The sequence below is a fragment of the Schistocerca cancellata genome, chromosome 1 (genome assembly GCF_023864275.1).
Source record: "Schistocerca cancellata isolate TAMUIC-IGC-003103 chromosome 1, iqSchCanc2.1, whole genome shotgun sequence".
Taxonomy (NCBI): Eukaryota; Metazoa; Arthropoda; class Insecta; order Orthoptera; family Acrididae; genus Schistocerca; species Schistocerca cancellata.
Window position 1 is genome coordinate 1,037,671,989 of NC_064626.1, and position 17,882 is coordinate 1,037,689,870.

A 17,882-nucleotide genomic window follows, 5' to 3' on the forward strand; every position below is an offset into this window, starting at 1 on the left:
TGGGACTTAACTGCTAAGGTCATCAGTCCCTAAGCTTACACTCTACGTAAACTAAATTATCCTAAGGACAAACACACACACACACCCATGCCCGAGGGAGGACTCGAACCTCCGCCGGGACCAGCCGCACAGTCCATGACTGCAGCGCCTTAGACTACCCGCAAAAGATTTTGATTTTAGGTAAATATATGACAATGTTTACGATCGCAAGAAGCGCAGTGGACGACTCGTTAGATGTACCTATCATTATTTTTAGCGAAATTGGTTAGTTCTCTGAAATAAATGACTGTGGCAAGTGTTGAACAAGCTGGCAAGAATTTGTTTCCTCTACAAAGAACTCTTCTTGTTGCAAGACAGGTCCACATTCCCTTGACAAATAAATTGGACTTCTGGCTAAAACCTACAAAAGTATTAATTTTAGATGGTGTATGATAAGAGCGATAGCTCAAGCAAACATGAGGTTTCATTATAAATATCTTTGCATTGGTGCAGCATAAAATTTATGTTAGGGCCCATATTTTTCTTTGTACTTGGAATATTAGACCCTTAATGCTGATTTTTATTTCATGCAAACCTGGCATAAGTCGCATATTTTGCCCTGCATTCTAGATTAGTACTGTCTACTATACAAAACATTGAAAATTCAGTAAAGGACAATCGGTGCCTTGCGATACGGCTGCTATAGATACTTTAATCGCAACTTTTTCAAAGTGTATGTGTCAATATCGATAGGAAATATTGCACCTGAGTGAACGGCGATACGTCTCAGCTGCAGAGTGGCCATTGTGCTGACTACGTGAATGACTGCGACTTACCTGCAGCCGTGAAGTTGAGCGTGTATCTCAGCGTCTCTCCGTTGTACAGCCAGCAATTGCCCGTGCCCGAACACGTCTTACCCCATACCAGGCATGTAGAGTCTGCAACAACGACACAATTTTTATCCAAGCTCCTTAACGAATATTTCTATATTTGAATATAAAAGAATTCACATGCACATCGATGTATAAACAACGAGTCAGCAATGCTCTTCGAATATGACAACTAGAGAGAGAGTGTGAATATCCTGTCGAGGTTTATATCAACAGTTCCTCCTAGGTTTTACTCGTAGATGACAGTCAAGGGTGCAGAAAGTGTTGCAGTTTATTGGTGTTAGACATTTGTCGTTAGATGCGAGACGTTTAGTTGAGAGTGGACATTTGGTGTGACTGCAGCTCAGAGCGGGAACACAAGAGCGTATAATTCGGTAGAATTACCATTTTCAAATCTGAGAGTTTAGATGATAGCACGAAATAACATGCGTGTATGCTGCCTATTCGTCCTCGTTAGGCTACAAGTGACGGACGGCATGACAAACTCTGTATGTCTGATTTACAGCTGACAGTTGCTGCGTATGACAGACTGTACACGCCGATTAAGAGGCGAAGTGTGGAGTAAAGAAGACCGGAGAAGAACGTTATATCACACCTTTATTTAATCTTTCCCCAGTGGTACTGCAGAGTCGCGTTAGTTTCAAAAATTGATTGTTAATCTGTGTCTCTATGTTTGAGGCTTCGCTCACAGTACATCGAGGATGAACTATTTTGTCCAGTCATTACGTTTTTACATCTATTCGTTTTAAATCACTATAATACAAGTTTTCAGCTGTACGTTAAAGAACAGGAAATCTGAGCAAGCAATGAACAACCTGATATCTGCTCTTAGAGACCGCTTTTTCTGTCTCTGTTTTCGGTAACTGAAACGGCGCGCAGAAACGTCTTCGGCGTGGAATCTTATTGAATGGAGGGGAATTGTCTTCAATGATGAGACCCGCTTTGAAATGAGCCCCAAAGACCTTTACCTACCTTCATAGATGACGGAAGGCTAGAAGTTTCTCTGCATGATGAAAGCAGTACAATACTGCTCCCAGAAGGGGTTGAATGCGTCAGAAGTGTGAGAGCTATTCCCAACACTACTAATGCACGCAAATAAATCATCAACGGGTGTGCTTCATGGCCCACTGGTAATGCATGTGGGCCTGTTAGTAGACAATGATAGAAACGACTGCCCTCTTGTACACAAGAATCAAAGTGAGGAATCACAACTAATAGAAACTGACCTTTTAGAAAGTAAAATCTTCCAAGCTAAGATCAATCGATAGATGAACGAACTGGTAATGTGATGTCGGAATGTGCTTCGATGCCATCAGAAACATCGGCTGCTGTTGTAGAACATTTACAAAGAGTGCTGGGCGAAAGACGAACTCCTCTCTCCTATAGAATTTACAAGACCTTTGAAAGCGACTAAGCATTCTACAACTGTCCTGTCAGTGGAAAAAAACTCTTCGAAATGGACATACGTGCCCTAAATCTGGAGGTAGAAAAGATAAACTGCAGAATGAAAGCTATCAAAACAAGCCGAAATTGCAACTGTGTCTTGCCTTGGAAACAGAAAGGTCATCATGACAGAAATCTGGTGCATTCAGATCATCCTGTAAAGATCCCACGCCGAAACATATTGTATTTTGCACTTTGTACGAGAAAAAAATATAGATTTAGTGTTTGTTCGGGAGCCATACTGTACAAAAATAAAATATCTGGAATAATGCGGAAACGAAAGGGAACTCGCCGCTGTAACAATTGTCATCCAAGGAGTAGATGCATTAATGTTAACCAGTATTCATACTAGTGTACTATGGTGGTAGAAATAGCAACTGTACGCTTACGAGTCTATGCCGTTAGCATTTGCCTCTATAGGGCAAAGAATATGCCATCTGATTTAGGAAAGTTTGATAAAATTTTGTCTGTTAAGAACGAGGTTGCTATTTTAATTGCCACCGACAGTAATGCAACACTGCGTCTGCAGCATGATTCAGTAAGCGATAACAAAGGTAGAAATACGGAACAATACTAAGAAGACAGAGTCACTTACATACTTGATTATTTTGCACCATCAGACGAAGAAACAGCAGGTAGTGAGCACTATAAACAAATACTATGACAGATACAGAATCTGTTAAATGATGAATGACAGAAAATTTACGGGACAAGAAATTCTTGAAATAATAAAAGGAATGAATCCAAATAAGAGCACCGGCGAAAATGAAATCAACAGGGAAAGATTCCTTCGAATGTTCTGACTTCTTTCAAAGTATACAGCGACAGTGTACAACATTTGCTTTTGATCAAAGCTATTTTTCTAAGAAATGCAAGAAAGACAAAATAATACCAATAGCAAAAGCTGAAAAGAAGTACAGTATAGAAGTTATTAAATATCGCCATCGGCCTCCTGTATACGGAGGAAAAAATGCTGGAAAACTGTCAATAAACAGAAGTATGCACGATGTTTCTTCAAAGGACTTTCTTAACAACAACCGATATTGGTTCACTCCGTATAAAAGCACTGTAGAGGCTTTAGAAGCAGCACAAAAAATTTTGAAAGTCTGGTGCATGGCCAATATGTGTTAATGGTAAGCATGGACGTACGGGAGGTCTTCGATGCCGCTTGGTAACCTTATATTCTCATTGCTCTTCGGAAATTGCAGTTTCCCTGAAATTTACACAATTTAGTTAAACGTTATTTTGACGAATTAATGTCGTTTCAGCCTGTCAACAACGTCAAGAGTGAGAGGTAAGTAACAAAAAGGTGCTCAAAGGGCTCCTGTAGTGCGCCCCGTATTGTTCAAAATAAATGACACAAAACAAACGATCGCCTTTGCTAGCGATTTGGTGATACCGACAAAAGGAAGCAGCGCCTTTGCACCTGAGAGTGCTTCTAATATCGATATGCAAAAAATCGAAGAATGGGATGAAAATAACAAAATTTGTTTCAGGGCAGGAATCGAAAGTAATTTTAATATTAAGAAAAAGAAAAGGAGAAAAACAAAAGTTAGAATTTTCTTGAACAAAAAAGAACTGGAACACGTTGACTGACTGAAGTATCTTGGAATAATTATTGCCGTTAATTTCAGATTCAGTGATCATTTAAGAGAAAATATGCAGTACTTAAAGTATATTTTTTTGTTTGCAACAAAATTCATAATCAAGTAAACTAACACATGTAGTATTTCCCTACGTAATGGAGCATGTTAATAATTATAATTCTGTGCGGAAATGTTGCTCGGATAGAGGACGACGAGACATTCCTGAACACAATAATCTTCAGCAATGAGTCAACATTCCATTCAGTGGCATGGTGAACACCCACAACTGCTGAATATGAATCCACATGCAAGCCTGGAACTCGTTCTTGACAGTCCAGGAGCCTACGTGTTTTGTACCCTTAGCTAACTGAAAGAGTACGGTTCTTTGTTCTTCACGGAGAAAAATTGTCACCGGGTAGTAGCCTCCAGACGGTCCGAATGGGAACTCTTTCACCTCCGGTACATTTTTCCCAAGAGGATGCCTGTTTACTGCACCCTGGTGTTGTCAGTTACACGCTTAAAGTAGCCTTGAGTTTTTTTGTGTGTGTAGAGAAGAAAGCGATCTGCGATCTTGATACTGTAGAAATCAGCGAGCCGAAGCGAAAAAGGTGGCGAGCCATGAAATGTCTTAACTAAAAATAAAAGCATGTTCTTTTGACTGTGCAACTAAACACGTAATAAAAGGTTTGCGTGTAAGAGTTAACTCAAAGAGGTACGATATTAGGCAGGGATTCTTCATCTGGACGACATATCGGCTTACGGCCTAGCAATTATTAGCCCAGACGAGTAGCCCCCCAATATCCCTTTAACCCCCAATCCCCAATCGCACCTTTGGCCACTTTAGATTTTTTAAATACCAAAAATCTTTTAAAAAGTCTTAAAGATGACCTTCTGAAGACCACTGCTTAGCCTACCTAAGAGGCACTGCTAGGTGCACCAAACCAACATTTCATGAGTACTCAGAAGGTTGGAAAAAATGAATAGAAATGCAGCGTAGGGTAATTACATAGAAGGGTGCAACTTTTTTTCAATAAAAGGCTTTCTTTTTAGTCCACTGTCTTTATTGTGTCAGTGGCGCCCAAAGACATCCGACATAAGAAGTCACTCTCGTCCTGCTAACAGACTCGTCAAAGAGAGGAGATGAGCGAACAGAGGTTCAAGAAATTCTCTTGCCCTTCGGGTGGGAAACAAAGGCGAAATAGTCATCAATAATCAATTGCAAGACGACGCGGAAAGCAAAGAAGACCGCTGCATTAAAGATACGTAATGTGTATGCACAGGACATGTAGCTTGCAATTGAAAAAAAAAGTGTCATGATGATCTCTCTATCCGCCAAAGATTCCGAAACAGTCCCCCATTAGGATCAACGAGTGGGCACTACCAGTGTGGATGTGGCCATGAGAAAAAGATAAATAACCAACGAAAGGGTAATGTTCTACAAGTCGGAGAGTGGAATGTCAGAAGTTTTAACGTGGTAGGAAAGCTAGAAAATCTGCAAGAGGAAATGTAAATGCTCAGTCTAAATACAGTGGGAGTCAGTGAAGTGAAATGGAAAATAGGTAAGGACCTCTGGTCAGACGGATGTAGGGTAATATCAACAGCAGCAGAAAATGGTATAATGGGAGTAGGAATCGTTATGAATACGAAGGCTGGGCAGAGGGTGAGTTACTAGGATCAGTTTACTGATGGAGTAGGCATCGTCACACTCAACAGCAAACCATCACCGACAAAAATAGTTCAAATGTACATGCCGTCGTTGCAAGCTGAAGATGTAGAGACAGAGAAGGTATATGAGGATATCGAACGAGTAATTCCTTCTATAAAGGTAGATGAAAATCTAATAATCACGGAGGACTGGAACACGGTTGTAGAAGAAGGAACAGAAGAAAGAGTTGTGGGAGAATATGAGCTTAGCAGTAGGAATGAGAGGAAAAGACTAATTAAGTTCTGCAATAAATTTCAGCTAGTAGTAGCAAATAAACTGGTCAAACATTACAAGAGGCGGAACTATACGTAGAAAAGGCCGGGAGGTCCGGGAAGATTCCAGCTGGATTACATCTTGTTCAAACAGAAATCCTGAAACCAAATATTGGAAAGTAAGGTGTATCCAGAAGCATATGTAGAATCAGATCAGAATTAAATAATGGTGAAGAATAGACTAAAATGTAAGAGAATCGTACGGAATAATCGTTGTGGAAAGAAACGGGATGTAGAAGTACTGAGAAATGATGAGACACATTTAACGTTCGCTAAAGACGTGGATACTGCAACAACAAATACCACAGTACGCAGTTCCATTGAAGAGAAGTGGATATCTCTAAACAAAGCAATGTTATAAAGACATAAATACTAGGAAGCTAACTGCGAAAGCAATGTCGTAAAGACAAACATAAATACTAGGAAGCTAACTGCGAAGAAACCTTGGGTAACAGATAAAATATTTCAATTGATCGACGAGAGGAGGAAGTACAAAAATGTTCAGGAAACACTGAAATACGGCAATATAAACCGCTCAGGAATTAAATAAATAGAAAGTGCAAAGAAGCCAAGGGGCTAAGGCTGCAGATTGAATGTGAAGAAATCGAAAAAGAAATGGTTGTCAGAAGGAATGACTCAGTATGTAGAGAAGTCAAAACAATTCTACTGTTAAACGCAGGGCAGAGAGTGGGTATGTGGAAAGAGTACAATCAAGACCTCTGTGAAGGGGTGACTACTTGTCTGAGGACGTGATAGAAGAAGAAACTGGAGTCGATATGGAAGAGATAAGGGATCAAATGTTAGAACCAGAATTTAAAAGAGCTTTGGTCGACTTGAGATGAAATAAGACAGAAGGTACAGATTGCACCCCTTCGGAATTTCTAAAATAGTTGGCGGAAGTGGCTACCAAACGACTATTCGAGTTGATGTGTAGAATCTATGAGACTGGCGATATAGAATCTGACTTTTGGAAAAGTAATGAAATGAAAGACCTGCAGCCGTCATTTAGATGTTGTTTTATTATATGGCAACCAATTTCGGTGACTCATACATCATCTTCAGGCCTGTATTCTTAAACAGTACTGATAGCATCATCAACTTACCAACCGTGCAAATACGAAGGACAGATTAAAAACAGAATAAGAATCAAGGACAATATTCTATAAGCGAATTTACAGTAAACATTTGATAAAAATCAACAGATACGTCGATCCATCACACCGTATTTAAAACAGAATTATATCATAACGAATTTCCACTATACCTTGTGAAAATGCACTATTTATTACTAAATTAATTAAATATTTCATGATTATAAATTTGTAAGATAAGTGATACACTAAACTGAAAGATCCTGATGTAACCTACCAATCTATAAAAATGGCTGTAGAAAATGATGGATATATGAAAGAAGGTGACAGATATATGAAAGAAACTATAACATCAGAACTTAGTCACACCACACAGGATACAAGACGAGATGGGTGCTGGACTTGAGCTTCTCTCCACTGACAGGTGCGCTTGAAAAACTATAATTTGTTACAATGATGACTATATGACAATTACTGCATTCAGAGAAAATATTTCGAGAATGCTGCAAGTTATTAATTTCCAGATACGTATGCCATTTATAGTAAGGGCAACTAAATTAAGTAATTTTTATTTTCGTGAAATAACGTGTTCAGCAGTGAGAAACATGCATTTGTGGTGCCAATTGAAGGTCAGGTCGTAAGCGGTACCCTGCAAAGCGACACCATGATTAACCTGCAGCGCCCATGAGCCTTGAGTGTTGCCGTCTTATAAGGGGATCCCCGTATGCACCTCTAATCAACGTGCCGGTGTAACAGAGTTCATTTTGGTAGTCGTATATTTGACTGTGCATTGTGTATTATAGTGTACCGCATTAGTACCTTTAAGTAAATACTCCTGAAAAGAAAGATCGAGTTCCCATTTTTCTGACATGCATTTTGGCTTCGAACTTCACAGAAACACGATCTCTATTTCGTTAAGGAGTGTTGAATTTGAGACGTATTCGTAATCACAAACAACATAGTATTTTGTTTTCCATGATTGCGATTCCAATGCGTGAATGAATTTTTTTCTCTATGTTTCCGATTTTCCAATATGCGAATGGAGGTGAGTGCGACAAATTAAAAAAAAAAAAAAACGATGTATACAGCATTCCAGAGCTTTGTATAGTGTCAACAGGCCTATATGAAAACACTTTTTTTTACCGAATCATGAGGTAAGTGCTAGTTCACACAAATAACAAAGTACCCGTCCCTGCTGATGTGTGTTATGTATGGCAGTCTTCAACTGCGCAAATTACCCGTTGTTCACTTTAAAATGTGTAAGCGCATATATTAACTGTTTACTTGTGTGATACGCTATAACCACTGCATTCGTTTTCTTGGTTGAAAATATTTTAGTTGCCTTTTGTAGCTTAATTTAGTTTACAGGTGAACCCAGCATTTTTCATATATTGACTCAATGCAAGTAAGAAACAGCGATCTCATTTTGCTACTGCAATCGTGTACGCACAATGTCTCGATAATACAGCAGTTCTTAGCGTACTTTCAGACATCTTCAGTAATGTCCTGGTGCAAATTATATTCAGATATTTGTGACGTGACACATAGTATCCCACAGAAATGACGATAGGTAATGTAGGCCCGAAATCCTATCAAGACATTATATAAATACGCCGCCTTTAACGACAATAAAAGTCCGTAAATAATTCGTTCATCTGCGTTTTAATCTTCCAGATTTCTCGCTGTTGTTGTGAATTCCCGATGGAAATTGGTCTTATGTAGTGTTAATGCAAATGTTCTATGTAGCATTTATCTACTTCTTATGCTTATCGTCCTATTCACATTTACGTTTTATGTATGGCAGTTATAATTTAAGAGTATTTGACTTACTGTAAATTTTATGTGGCTGTGAATTGAGTGTGCTATTTCATACACTAACTTTCAATTACTGCAGTTGCATGCTATCATGGAAGCGGAAATACAAGTAAAAAGGTATTTCGTTTGGTTTGTCTATGCAGAAATATGCATTTATTAACTGGATTACACACAACATAGTAAAGAAAATGAAAACTCAATATTCTTCTCTATAGAGCGAAGTTTCGCTTCTGCTCGTAAGGTCTTATTGTGTAAGATTCAAGTCGTATGAGACGTTTCAATTGAAGTAAGTCACTGGAATCTTAGGTAGTGACAGCAACTTATGTTCAACGAAGTTTCTGTCAAAATGTCTCTGTTTTTTAAGAGATTATGACGCTAAGCTGTGTCGCGTTACCTAACTCCTTCGTATTTTGAAGCAGCCGTCAAGGACTGCTATCAGGCAGCCAAACAAAAGCATGATTCTGTCTGTCTGCAAGCGTAAGTTTTCTAAGCGAATAATGCTTACAGGAAGGCAGTGATTTTAGGACAGGACCATTATCACCTTTTTCACATCTCCACGATTTCTCTTAGTCATTCGATAGGACATTCGTAAACTGTGTGAACTGAAGAAGGACGACGTAATTTCTAGTGAAAATTATGACTTCAGGCAACAAGAAAATTATTTAAAGACAGAGTATATTTTTTTGTTTAAAGTGGCATCATTTTTTAATCACTCTGAACGGCATGAAGTATTTGAGCTCTATGGTATGTTAGTTTTGACCAGTCTAAAGATTACATCTAGTAATTTGAAAATTCTGTTCTTCTCTCAACACTGGTCTTACTGAACTCAAACTTTGATCTCCCTCTACAATATGTAACCCACATACTTCCCTCCGTTATACAGGGTGAGTCACCTAACATTACCGCTGGATATGTTTCGTAAACCACAACAAATACTGACGAATCGATTCCACAGACCGAACGTGAGGAGAGGGGCTAGTGTAATTGGTTAATACAAACCATAAAAAATGCACGGAAGTATGTTTTTAACACAAACCTACGTTTTTTTAAAATGGAACCCCGTTAAGTTTGTTAGCACATCTGAACATATAAACAAATACGTAATCAGTGCCGTTTGTTGCATTGTACAATGTTAATTACATCCGGAGATATTGTAACCTAAAGTTGACGCTTGAGTACCACTCCTCCGCTGTTCGATCGTGTGTATCGGAGAGCACCGAATTACGTAGGGATCCAAAGGGAACGGTGATGGATCTTAGGTACAGAAGAGACTGGAACAGCACATTACGTCCACATGCTAACAGCTTTTTATTGGTCTTTTTCACTGACGCACATGTACATTACCATGAGGGGTGAGGTACACGTACACACGTGGTTTCCGTTTTCAATTACGGAGTGGAATAGAGTGTGTCCCGACATGTCAGGCAATAGATGTTCAATGTGGTGGCCATCATTTGCTGCACACAATTGCAATCTCTGGCGTAATGAATGTCGTACACGCCGCAGTACATCTGGTGTAATGTCGCCGCAGGCTGCCACAATACGTTGTTTCATATCCTCTGGGGTTGTAGGTACATCACGGTACACATTCTCCTTTAACGTACCCCACAGAATGAAGTCCAGAGGTGTAAGATAAGGAGAACGGGCTGGCCAATTTATGCGTCCTCCACGTCCTATGAAACGCCCGTCGAACATACTGTCAAGGGTCAGCCTAGTGTTAATTGCGGAATGTGCAGGTGCACCATCATGCTGATACCACATACGTCGACGCGTTTCCAGTGAGACATTTTCGAGCAACGTTGGCAGATCATTCTGTAGAAACGCGATGTATGTTGCAGCTGTTTGGGCCCCTGCAATGAAGTGAGGACCAATGAGGTGGTCGCCAATGATTCCGCACCATACATTTACAGTCCACGGTTGCTGTCGCTCTACCTGCCTGAGCCAACGAGGATTGTTCACGGACCAGCAATGCATGTTCCGTAGATTCACTGCCCCGTGGTTTGTGAAACCCGCTTCATCGGTAAACAGGTAGAACTGCAACGCATTCTGTGTTAATGCCCATTTACAGAATTGCACTCGATGATTAAAGTCATCACCATGCAATTGCTGATGTAGCGACACATGAAACGGGTGAAAGCGGTGACGATGCAGTATGCGCATGACACTACTTTGACTCAGTCCACCGGCTCTCGCAATGTCCCGTGTACTCATGTGTGGGTTCATGGCAACAGCAGCTAACACACCAACTGCACCCGCTTCTCCTGTGACGGGCCTGTTACGGACCCGTTTGCGTGCTACGACCATACCTGTTGCATACAGTTGACGGTAGATGTTTTGCAATGTGCGGCGCCTTGGATGCTCTCTGTCCGGGTACCGTTCTGCATACACCCTGCAGACTTCAGCTGCATTTCGTCGACACTCGCCATAGATGAGTATCATCTCCGCCTTTTCAGAGTTCGAATGCACCATGGTCACAGTTCCTACAACACTACACTAACACAGATGTCTGGTAACACGGTGTACTACAATTGGTCTGTGTGCGGAGACGAATGCAGAATAACAATAGCAGCAAGCGCTACATGCGGACACTGCGACAGCTAGACCAAACCACAACAGTGCACTACAGCCTCACTCGTAAACACGGTCGTCATGGTAAACATGTCCCTGCAGATGCTGCTCGCCGACCGTGGCCCGTGTTTGTTACAACACGCAACTGAACGCGGAGGTTTCAAGCGTCAACTTTAGGTTACAATTTCTCCAGATGTAATTAACATTTTACAATGCAACAAACGGCACTGATTACGTATTTGTTTATATGTTCAGATGTGCTAGCAAAACTAACGTCGTTCCATTTAAAAAAACGTAGGTTTGTATTAAAAAACATACTTCCGTGCATTTTTGTATGGTTTGCATTAAACAATTACACTAGCCCCTCTCCTCACGTTCGGTCTGTGGAATCGGTTCGTTAGTATTTGATGTGGTTTACGAAATATAGCCAGCGGTAATGTTAGGTGACTCACCCTGTATAATTTGACCATTCTTCGATGTCTCAGGATGTGCCCAATCAACCGGTCTCTTCCTTTGCTTAAGTTATGCCGTAAATTTCTTTTCTCTTAAATTCGCCTGAATGTCTCAGAATCAGTTAACCGATTTATCCAGCTAATCTACCGCATTATAATGTGGCAACACACTGTGAAGGTTCCTACTATCTTCTTTTCTGAACTATTTACCGTCCATGTTTCACTTCCTAAGACTTGAATTTATACTTGACGTTAGGAAATTTCCCTTTTGTTGTTAGCATGCATTTTATATCATCTCTTCTTCGGCCACTGCCAAGTATTTTACGGCTCCAAATAGCAAACCTCTCTGACTACTTTCAGTGTCTCATTTCCAAACATAATTCTCTCAGCATAGTCTGATTTACTTCGACTACATTGCATTATCCGTGTTTTAGTTTATCTTCTCAAGATACTAGCTATCCCGTTCAACTGATCCTCCAAATCCTTTGCCATCTGTGACAGAACTAGAATGTCATCGACAAACCTCAAATAATTTTAGTTTTTTTATTCCTGATCTTTAACTTCTTTTCCAATTTTCTCCTTGATTTCCTTCACTACTTGCTCAATGTATAAACTGAATAACATCGGGGATAGGCTACAACATTGTCTCATTCGCTTCTCAATTGCTGCTTCCTCCTGGTGTTCTCGGTTTTCATAATTGCGTTATTGTTTCCGCAAAAGCTGTAGATAACCTTTTTCTCCCCGTACTTTAGCCTTGTTACACTCAGAGTGTATTCAAGTCAAATCCTCAAAACATTTCTCTAAATGTGCAGATGTTATAATCGTCGGCTGGTCTCTCTTCACTCTATCTTTTAAAATAACTTGTAGGGCTACTATTGCTCCGTCTTTGTGTGTCCATCTTTGTAGAAGGTGATGGTTGCGACGGTGGCTGGTCAATTTGACGTAAATGGCCTTCAGCTGTAAGCGATGAACTGTTTATTAAACTACCGGTTTTAACGTTACATTATGAGTTCATCAACTTAAGAACTATGTGCCCCCGTACAAGCAATGGAATGAAGTTTAATAATCAAAAATAATGAGAAGGTCAATCATCTGATGACGATGGGACAAGTAAATATTGCCAACGGGTCATGCCCAAAAGGTATATAAGAACATATAAGAATATATATGATTTACAAAATTCGGTTTAAACAAGGTACCTCAACAATGCGGATGTCATAATTAGCAATATTAAAATGGAATCCATATAACCTAATTAAAAGTAATAGGGATAAAGTATACATGGTACCGATGCCATATAAAAAGTATAGAATAACAAAGATCAACACATATCAATTGAAAGTTTACAGACAGTATATAACAATGTAGGGTGTTTCATTTCTGTACTAATAAAATAATTTGAAACGGACTGCCAGAGGTGACTATAACGAACTTTCACTATGTAAAATACAGCATGTAAAAGATAAATGTGTACGTTCACAAATAAAATCATAACTACACTATTCGCCATTAAAATTGCTACACCAAGAAAAATGCAGATGATAAACGGATATTCATTGGACAAATATATTATACTTGAACTGACATGCGATTACATTTTCACGAAATTTGGGTGCATAGATCCTGAGAAATCAGTACCCAGAACAACCACCTCTGGCCGTAATAACGGCCTTGATACGCCTAGGCATTGAGTCAAACAGAGCTTGGATGGCGTGTACAAGTACAGCTGCCCATGCAGCTTCAACACGATACCATAGTTCATCAAGAGTAGTGACTGGCGTGTTGTAACGAGCCAGTTGCTCGGCCACCATTGACCAGACGTTTTCAATTGGTGAGTGATCTGGAGAATGTGCTGGCCAGGGCAGCAGTCGAACATTTTCTGTATGCAAAAAGGCCCGTACAGGAGCTGCAACATGCGGTCGTGCATTATCCTGCTGAAATGTAGGGTTTCGCAGGAATCGAATGAAGGGTAGAGCCACGGGTCGCAACACATCTGAAATGTAACGTCCACTGTTCAAAGCGCCGTCATTGCGAACAAGAGGTGACCGAGACGTATAACCAATGGCACCCCATACCATCACACCGGGTGATACGCCAGTATGGCGATGACGAATACACGCTTCCAATGTGCGTTCACCGCGATGTCGCCAAACACGGATGCGACCATCATGATGCTGGAAACAGAACCTGGATTCATCCGAAAAAATGACGGTTTGCCATTCGTGCACCCAGGTTCGTCGAGTACACTATCGCAAGCGCTCCTGTCTTTGATGCAGCGTCAAGGGTAACCGCAGCCATGGTCTCCGAGCTGATAGTCCATGCTGCTGCAAACGTCGTCGAACTGTTCGTGCAGATGGTTGTTGTCTTGCAAACGTCCCCATATGTTGACTCAGGGATCGAGACGTGGCTGTAGGATCCGTTACAGCCATGTGGATAACATGCCGGTCATCTCAACTGCTAGTGACACGAGGCCGTTGGGATCAAGCACGGCTTTCCGTATTACCTTCCTGAACCCACCGATTCCATGTTATGCTGACAGTCATTGGATCTCGACCAACGTGAGCAGCAATGTCGTGATACGATAAACCGAAATCGGGATAGGCTACAATCCGACCTTTATCAAAGTCGGAAACGTGATGGTACGCGTTTCTCCTCCTTACACGAGGCATCACAACAACGTTTCACCAGGCAACGGTGGTCAACTGCTGTTTGTGTATGAGAAATCGGTTGGAAACCTTCCTCGTGTCAGCACGTTGTAGGTGTCGCCACCGGCGCCAACCTTTTGTGAATGCTCTGAAAAGCTAATCATTTGCGTATCACAGCATCTTCCTGTCGGTTAAATTTCGCGTCTGTAGCACGTCATCTTCGTGGTGTAGCAATTTTAATGGCCAGTAGTGTACATAAAACTATATTCATTAAGTGAATAAACCATGTGTGGACATGTAGACACCACATCAAGTTAAAATTGTTTGTACATGAAGTGACAACTTGATTTGGTATCTACCTGCCCACCCATGGTTTATTTACTTGAGGAATACACTCTTTACCTAGTTAAGATTTTATTCGTGATTTGTCTTTTACGTGTTCCTTAGGTATTTTAAGCAATGGAAGTTCGGTACAATTAACTCTGGCAGGCTGTTTCAGATTATTTTATTACTACAGAAGTGAAAGACCATACATTGTTTGAGATTTGTCATTTACTGTCACTTAACTTCCTATACATTTGGGTTGATTGTTGTTATTCAACACTTTCATCTGATTTGGGAATAATATACACTTTTTCTCTGTTACTTTTAATTATTTTATGTGACCTCCACTTTAATATTACTGAGTATTACGTCCACATTGGTGAGACATCCTGCTTAAATTGAATTTTGGCAATTACTTTCCGCTAACCTCCCTATTACATTAAGTGATTCTTATGTGTCTGTTATACGACCCGTCGACAATACGTACTTGTCCCAAACTATCGTTACTTCATCAGATAACACACATGAAATTACACGCGTTACACGAATACACGCTGGATACACGGTGTTGCTGATTGAACGACCTCGTTATATCACAGTGCATAGGATTACCAATGCTCTAAAATTTTATAAAAGGGAAAATTGAAAATTTTCTGTCCTCTTCATTATGGTTGATTGTTACACTTAATTATATTGTTCTTTATACAGGCACCTGATGAGATTGTAATGTGCCATAGGAACCGGTAGCTTAATAAAAAGTTTAAAATTCACGACTGAAGGTGTACTGCTGTTTACTATTGCCTCTCGTGTCCCTAAATTTCTGCAGGGTCCGAAATGGTATTCATCAAAGCTGGCTTCTATCAGGTTTTCTATTCGTCTGAAAATAATTCGTGAGTATTCTGAAACTCAAACCGGAGAAGAATGCCGAAACGGGGTTTAGTGGAATGATATGTAATGCTCTATGTACAGATACGGACAGTACAAAGACAGGATCCGATCTGCGAAACGTGAAAACACGCTCAGTCCATGCGGAAGTAACTCTGGGCGATGTAATCCAGAATGGTTGCAACGTTTTTATTTCCAAGTTGAAGAGTATGTGAAAGCAAAGTGGTGTTACTCACCTAGGAGGTTACCATAGAATATGGGAGCGGGAAGGAAGGCGAACAGGCTAATCAGGACGATGCCGACTCCCATGGCAGCAGACTTGTCCTTTTCGTCGACGCACCTGAAAACGTTAAAACAACGAACCAAATGTAAGATGTTTGGTCTTACGCATGATATCTTCTTTCTTACAATCAGACTAAGAAACCAATAACGATTTGTACGAATTACACCGACGGAAAAGAAATCGCACCACTGAGAAGGAGTTGTGCGACGCAAAGGGAAGTTGTTACGCATGTTTCTACACCTGACAGATGATATCTGTTCAAATTTCGCTCCAGTCGCATAAGAGCGGCGCTAGTAGCGCCACTATGAGGGCGCAAATCAGTTTTGCTTTAAATACACGGTCGTGAGTGTTAGTTGCCTTTGAGAGTGGATGTGGTTGAGGTGAGGTTAGTCAAGAATAGATTTAAGATGACAAAGATGCCATTATCAGCACCTCACTGAGTTTGAACGAGGTCGCGTAATAGGACTGTGAGAAGCTGGATGTTCCTTCTGCTATACTGCAGAAAGACTTGGCAGGAGGGACCGATGACCGTAGCAGTCTGGTCCCTTTCATCCCCCAAACCAACCAACCAACCAACTTGGCAGGAACGTAGCCGCTGTACATTATTGCTGGCAGCGGTGGTCACGAGAATGTAGAATCGCAAGAAGTCCGGGCTCCGGATGGACACATGCCGGGTGAGCCACGGTAAAAATTGCTGTTTTGAAGAGCGCGCCGCAGTGCGTAGTGTGAAGCAGTCGCCCTTCGTTTCTGGCGGTGGCGCCGCTGAGGCAATCGCAGCTTTGGTGTCTCCCCCTGGTGGGAAAGGTTGCCTGTTCACGTGCATTTAAGAGGCGCTACGAGCTCGCCAGGGTCTCAGTCGGAGTGAGTCCGGGTCAGTCTCTCGTCCGAATTTGTGAGGCAGTTAGTGTCTGTCTGTCGTCCGGAGTGCTAGTATGTCTTTGGTTCGGATCAATCTTTAAAGCCGGATAAATTAGAGTCTCTCCACTCCACCAGTAAGAGAACTCAGCGAGTGGTCGCCCGGTCGGGGCTTAGTTCCTGCATCTGAGTCTGCGCATTGGGCCGCAAGTCTGCTCGAGTTGCTCAGGAAATAGTCATTGGAGGTTGGATCGATCGGTTGGCCGGTCGCGCACTGAGACACAAGATAACTCGTCCACCTTCAGCGTCGGCGCATGTGAGGTCGCCACATGAGTCCAGTGGGCCGCGCCGTATAGTGAGGGGTAGTGGCTTCGCGGCCGACACGAGTGCAGCAGGAGCCAACCTACGACATCGGTCTGCCCGGTGCGAGCTGCAACGCCGTGAGACGGGAGATCGGCGCGCCTTCCTGCGTCCGTTGAAGCGGATGGCAGCGGACGGTTCGGAGAACGATTTGGGGGGTGCTGCGCCAGGTCTTCTCGAAAAATCGCAGTTTATTAAAAGTTATGTGATTGGTGATATGTTGTTTCATTTACTTGTTAAATTCTACTTGTTTTCTTGGTGAGGTCACCAGCCGCTTTGTTTTGGAGGCGTCCGACCATTCTTCTCCGTTTGCCCACCCGCGGGAAGGTGGTTATTTATGAATTGGGTTGTCCGTTTTTCCCTTGTGGACTAGGGGCGGGTTAGAGCAACCTGTGGTTTGGGTTGTTCGGTTATCTCCCTAGCAATCTACCGTACGTTAGTAGCTGCCTCTGTCATGTTTGTTGGATTCGGTGTGTTAACGAATTTATTGCTTGGAGTGTAACGGCCTAATTCCTGAAATATGTTTTGATCTTGCCTATCATCTTGAGAGGCAGTATCTGTGTACTGTAGAGCATCTTAACTTGTTTGGCCAACATTGTATAATTTTATATAAGATTGCATTTCATGGGCTTTTATTTAAATGGTCATTTTAGTATATAAAGTTGCCACCCTTCCACCGTAAGACTTTTCTTAGAAGTTAAAATCAAGTTGCACCTTCGGTGGCGAAGT

General features: G+C 41.4%; 1 protein-coding gene across 1 annotated transcript in view; it reads right to left on the reverse strand.

The window, feature by feature from the left end:
- Positions 1-17,882, reverse strand: part of LOC126089978 (solute carrier organic anion transporter family member 74D-like) — a 111,708-nt gene that overhangs the window by 18,532 nt on the left and 75,294 nt on the right. Inside the window, exons 9-10 of the mRNA XM_049906951.1 lie at positions 15,892-15,995; positions 816-917 (exon numbers count right to left, since the gene is read on the reverse strand). Of these exons, the coding sequence (XP_049762908.1) occupies positions 816-917; positions 15,892-15,995 (206 nt within the window). The remainder of the gene's footprint in view (positions 1-815; positions 918-15,891; positions 15,996-17,882) is intronic.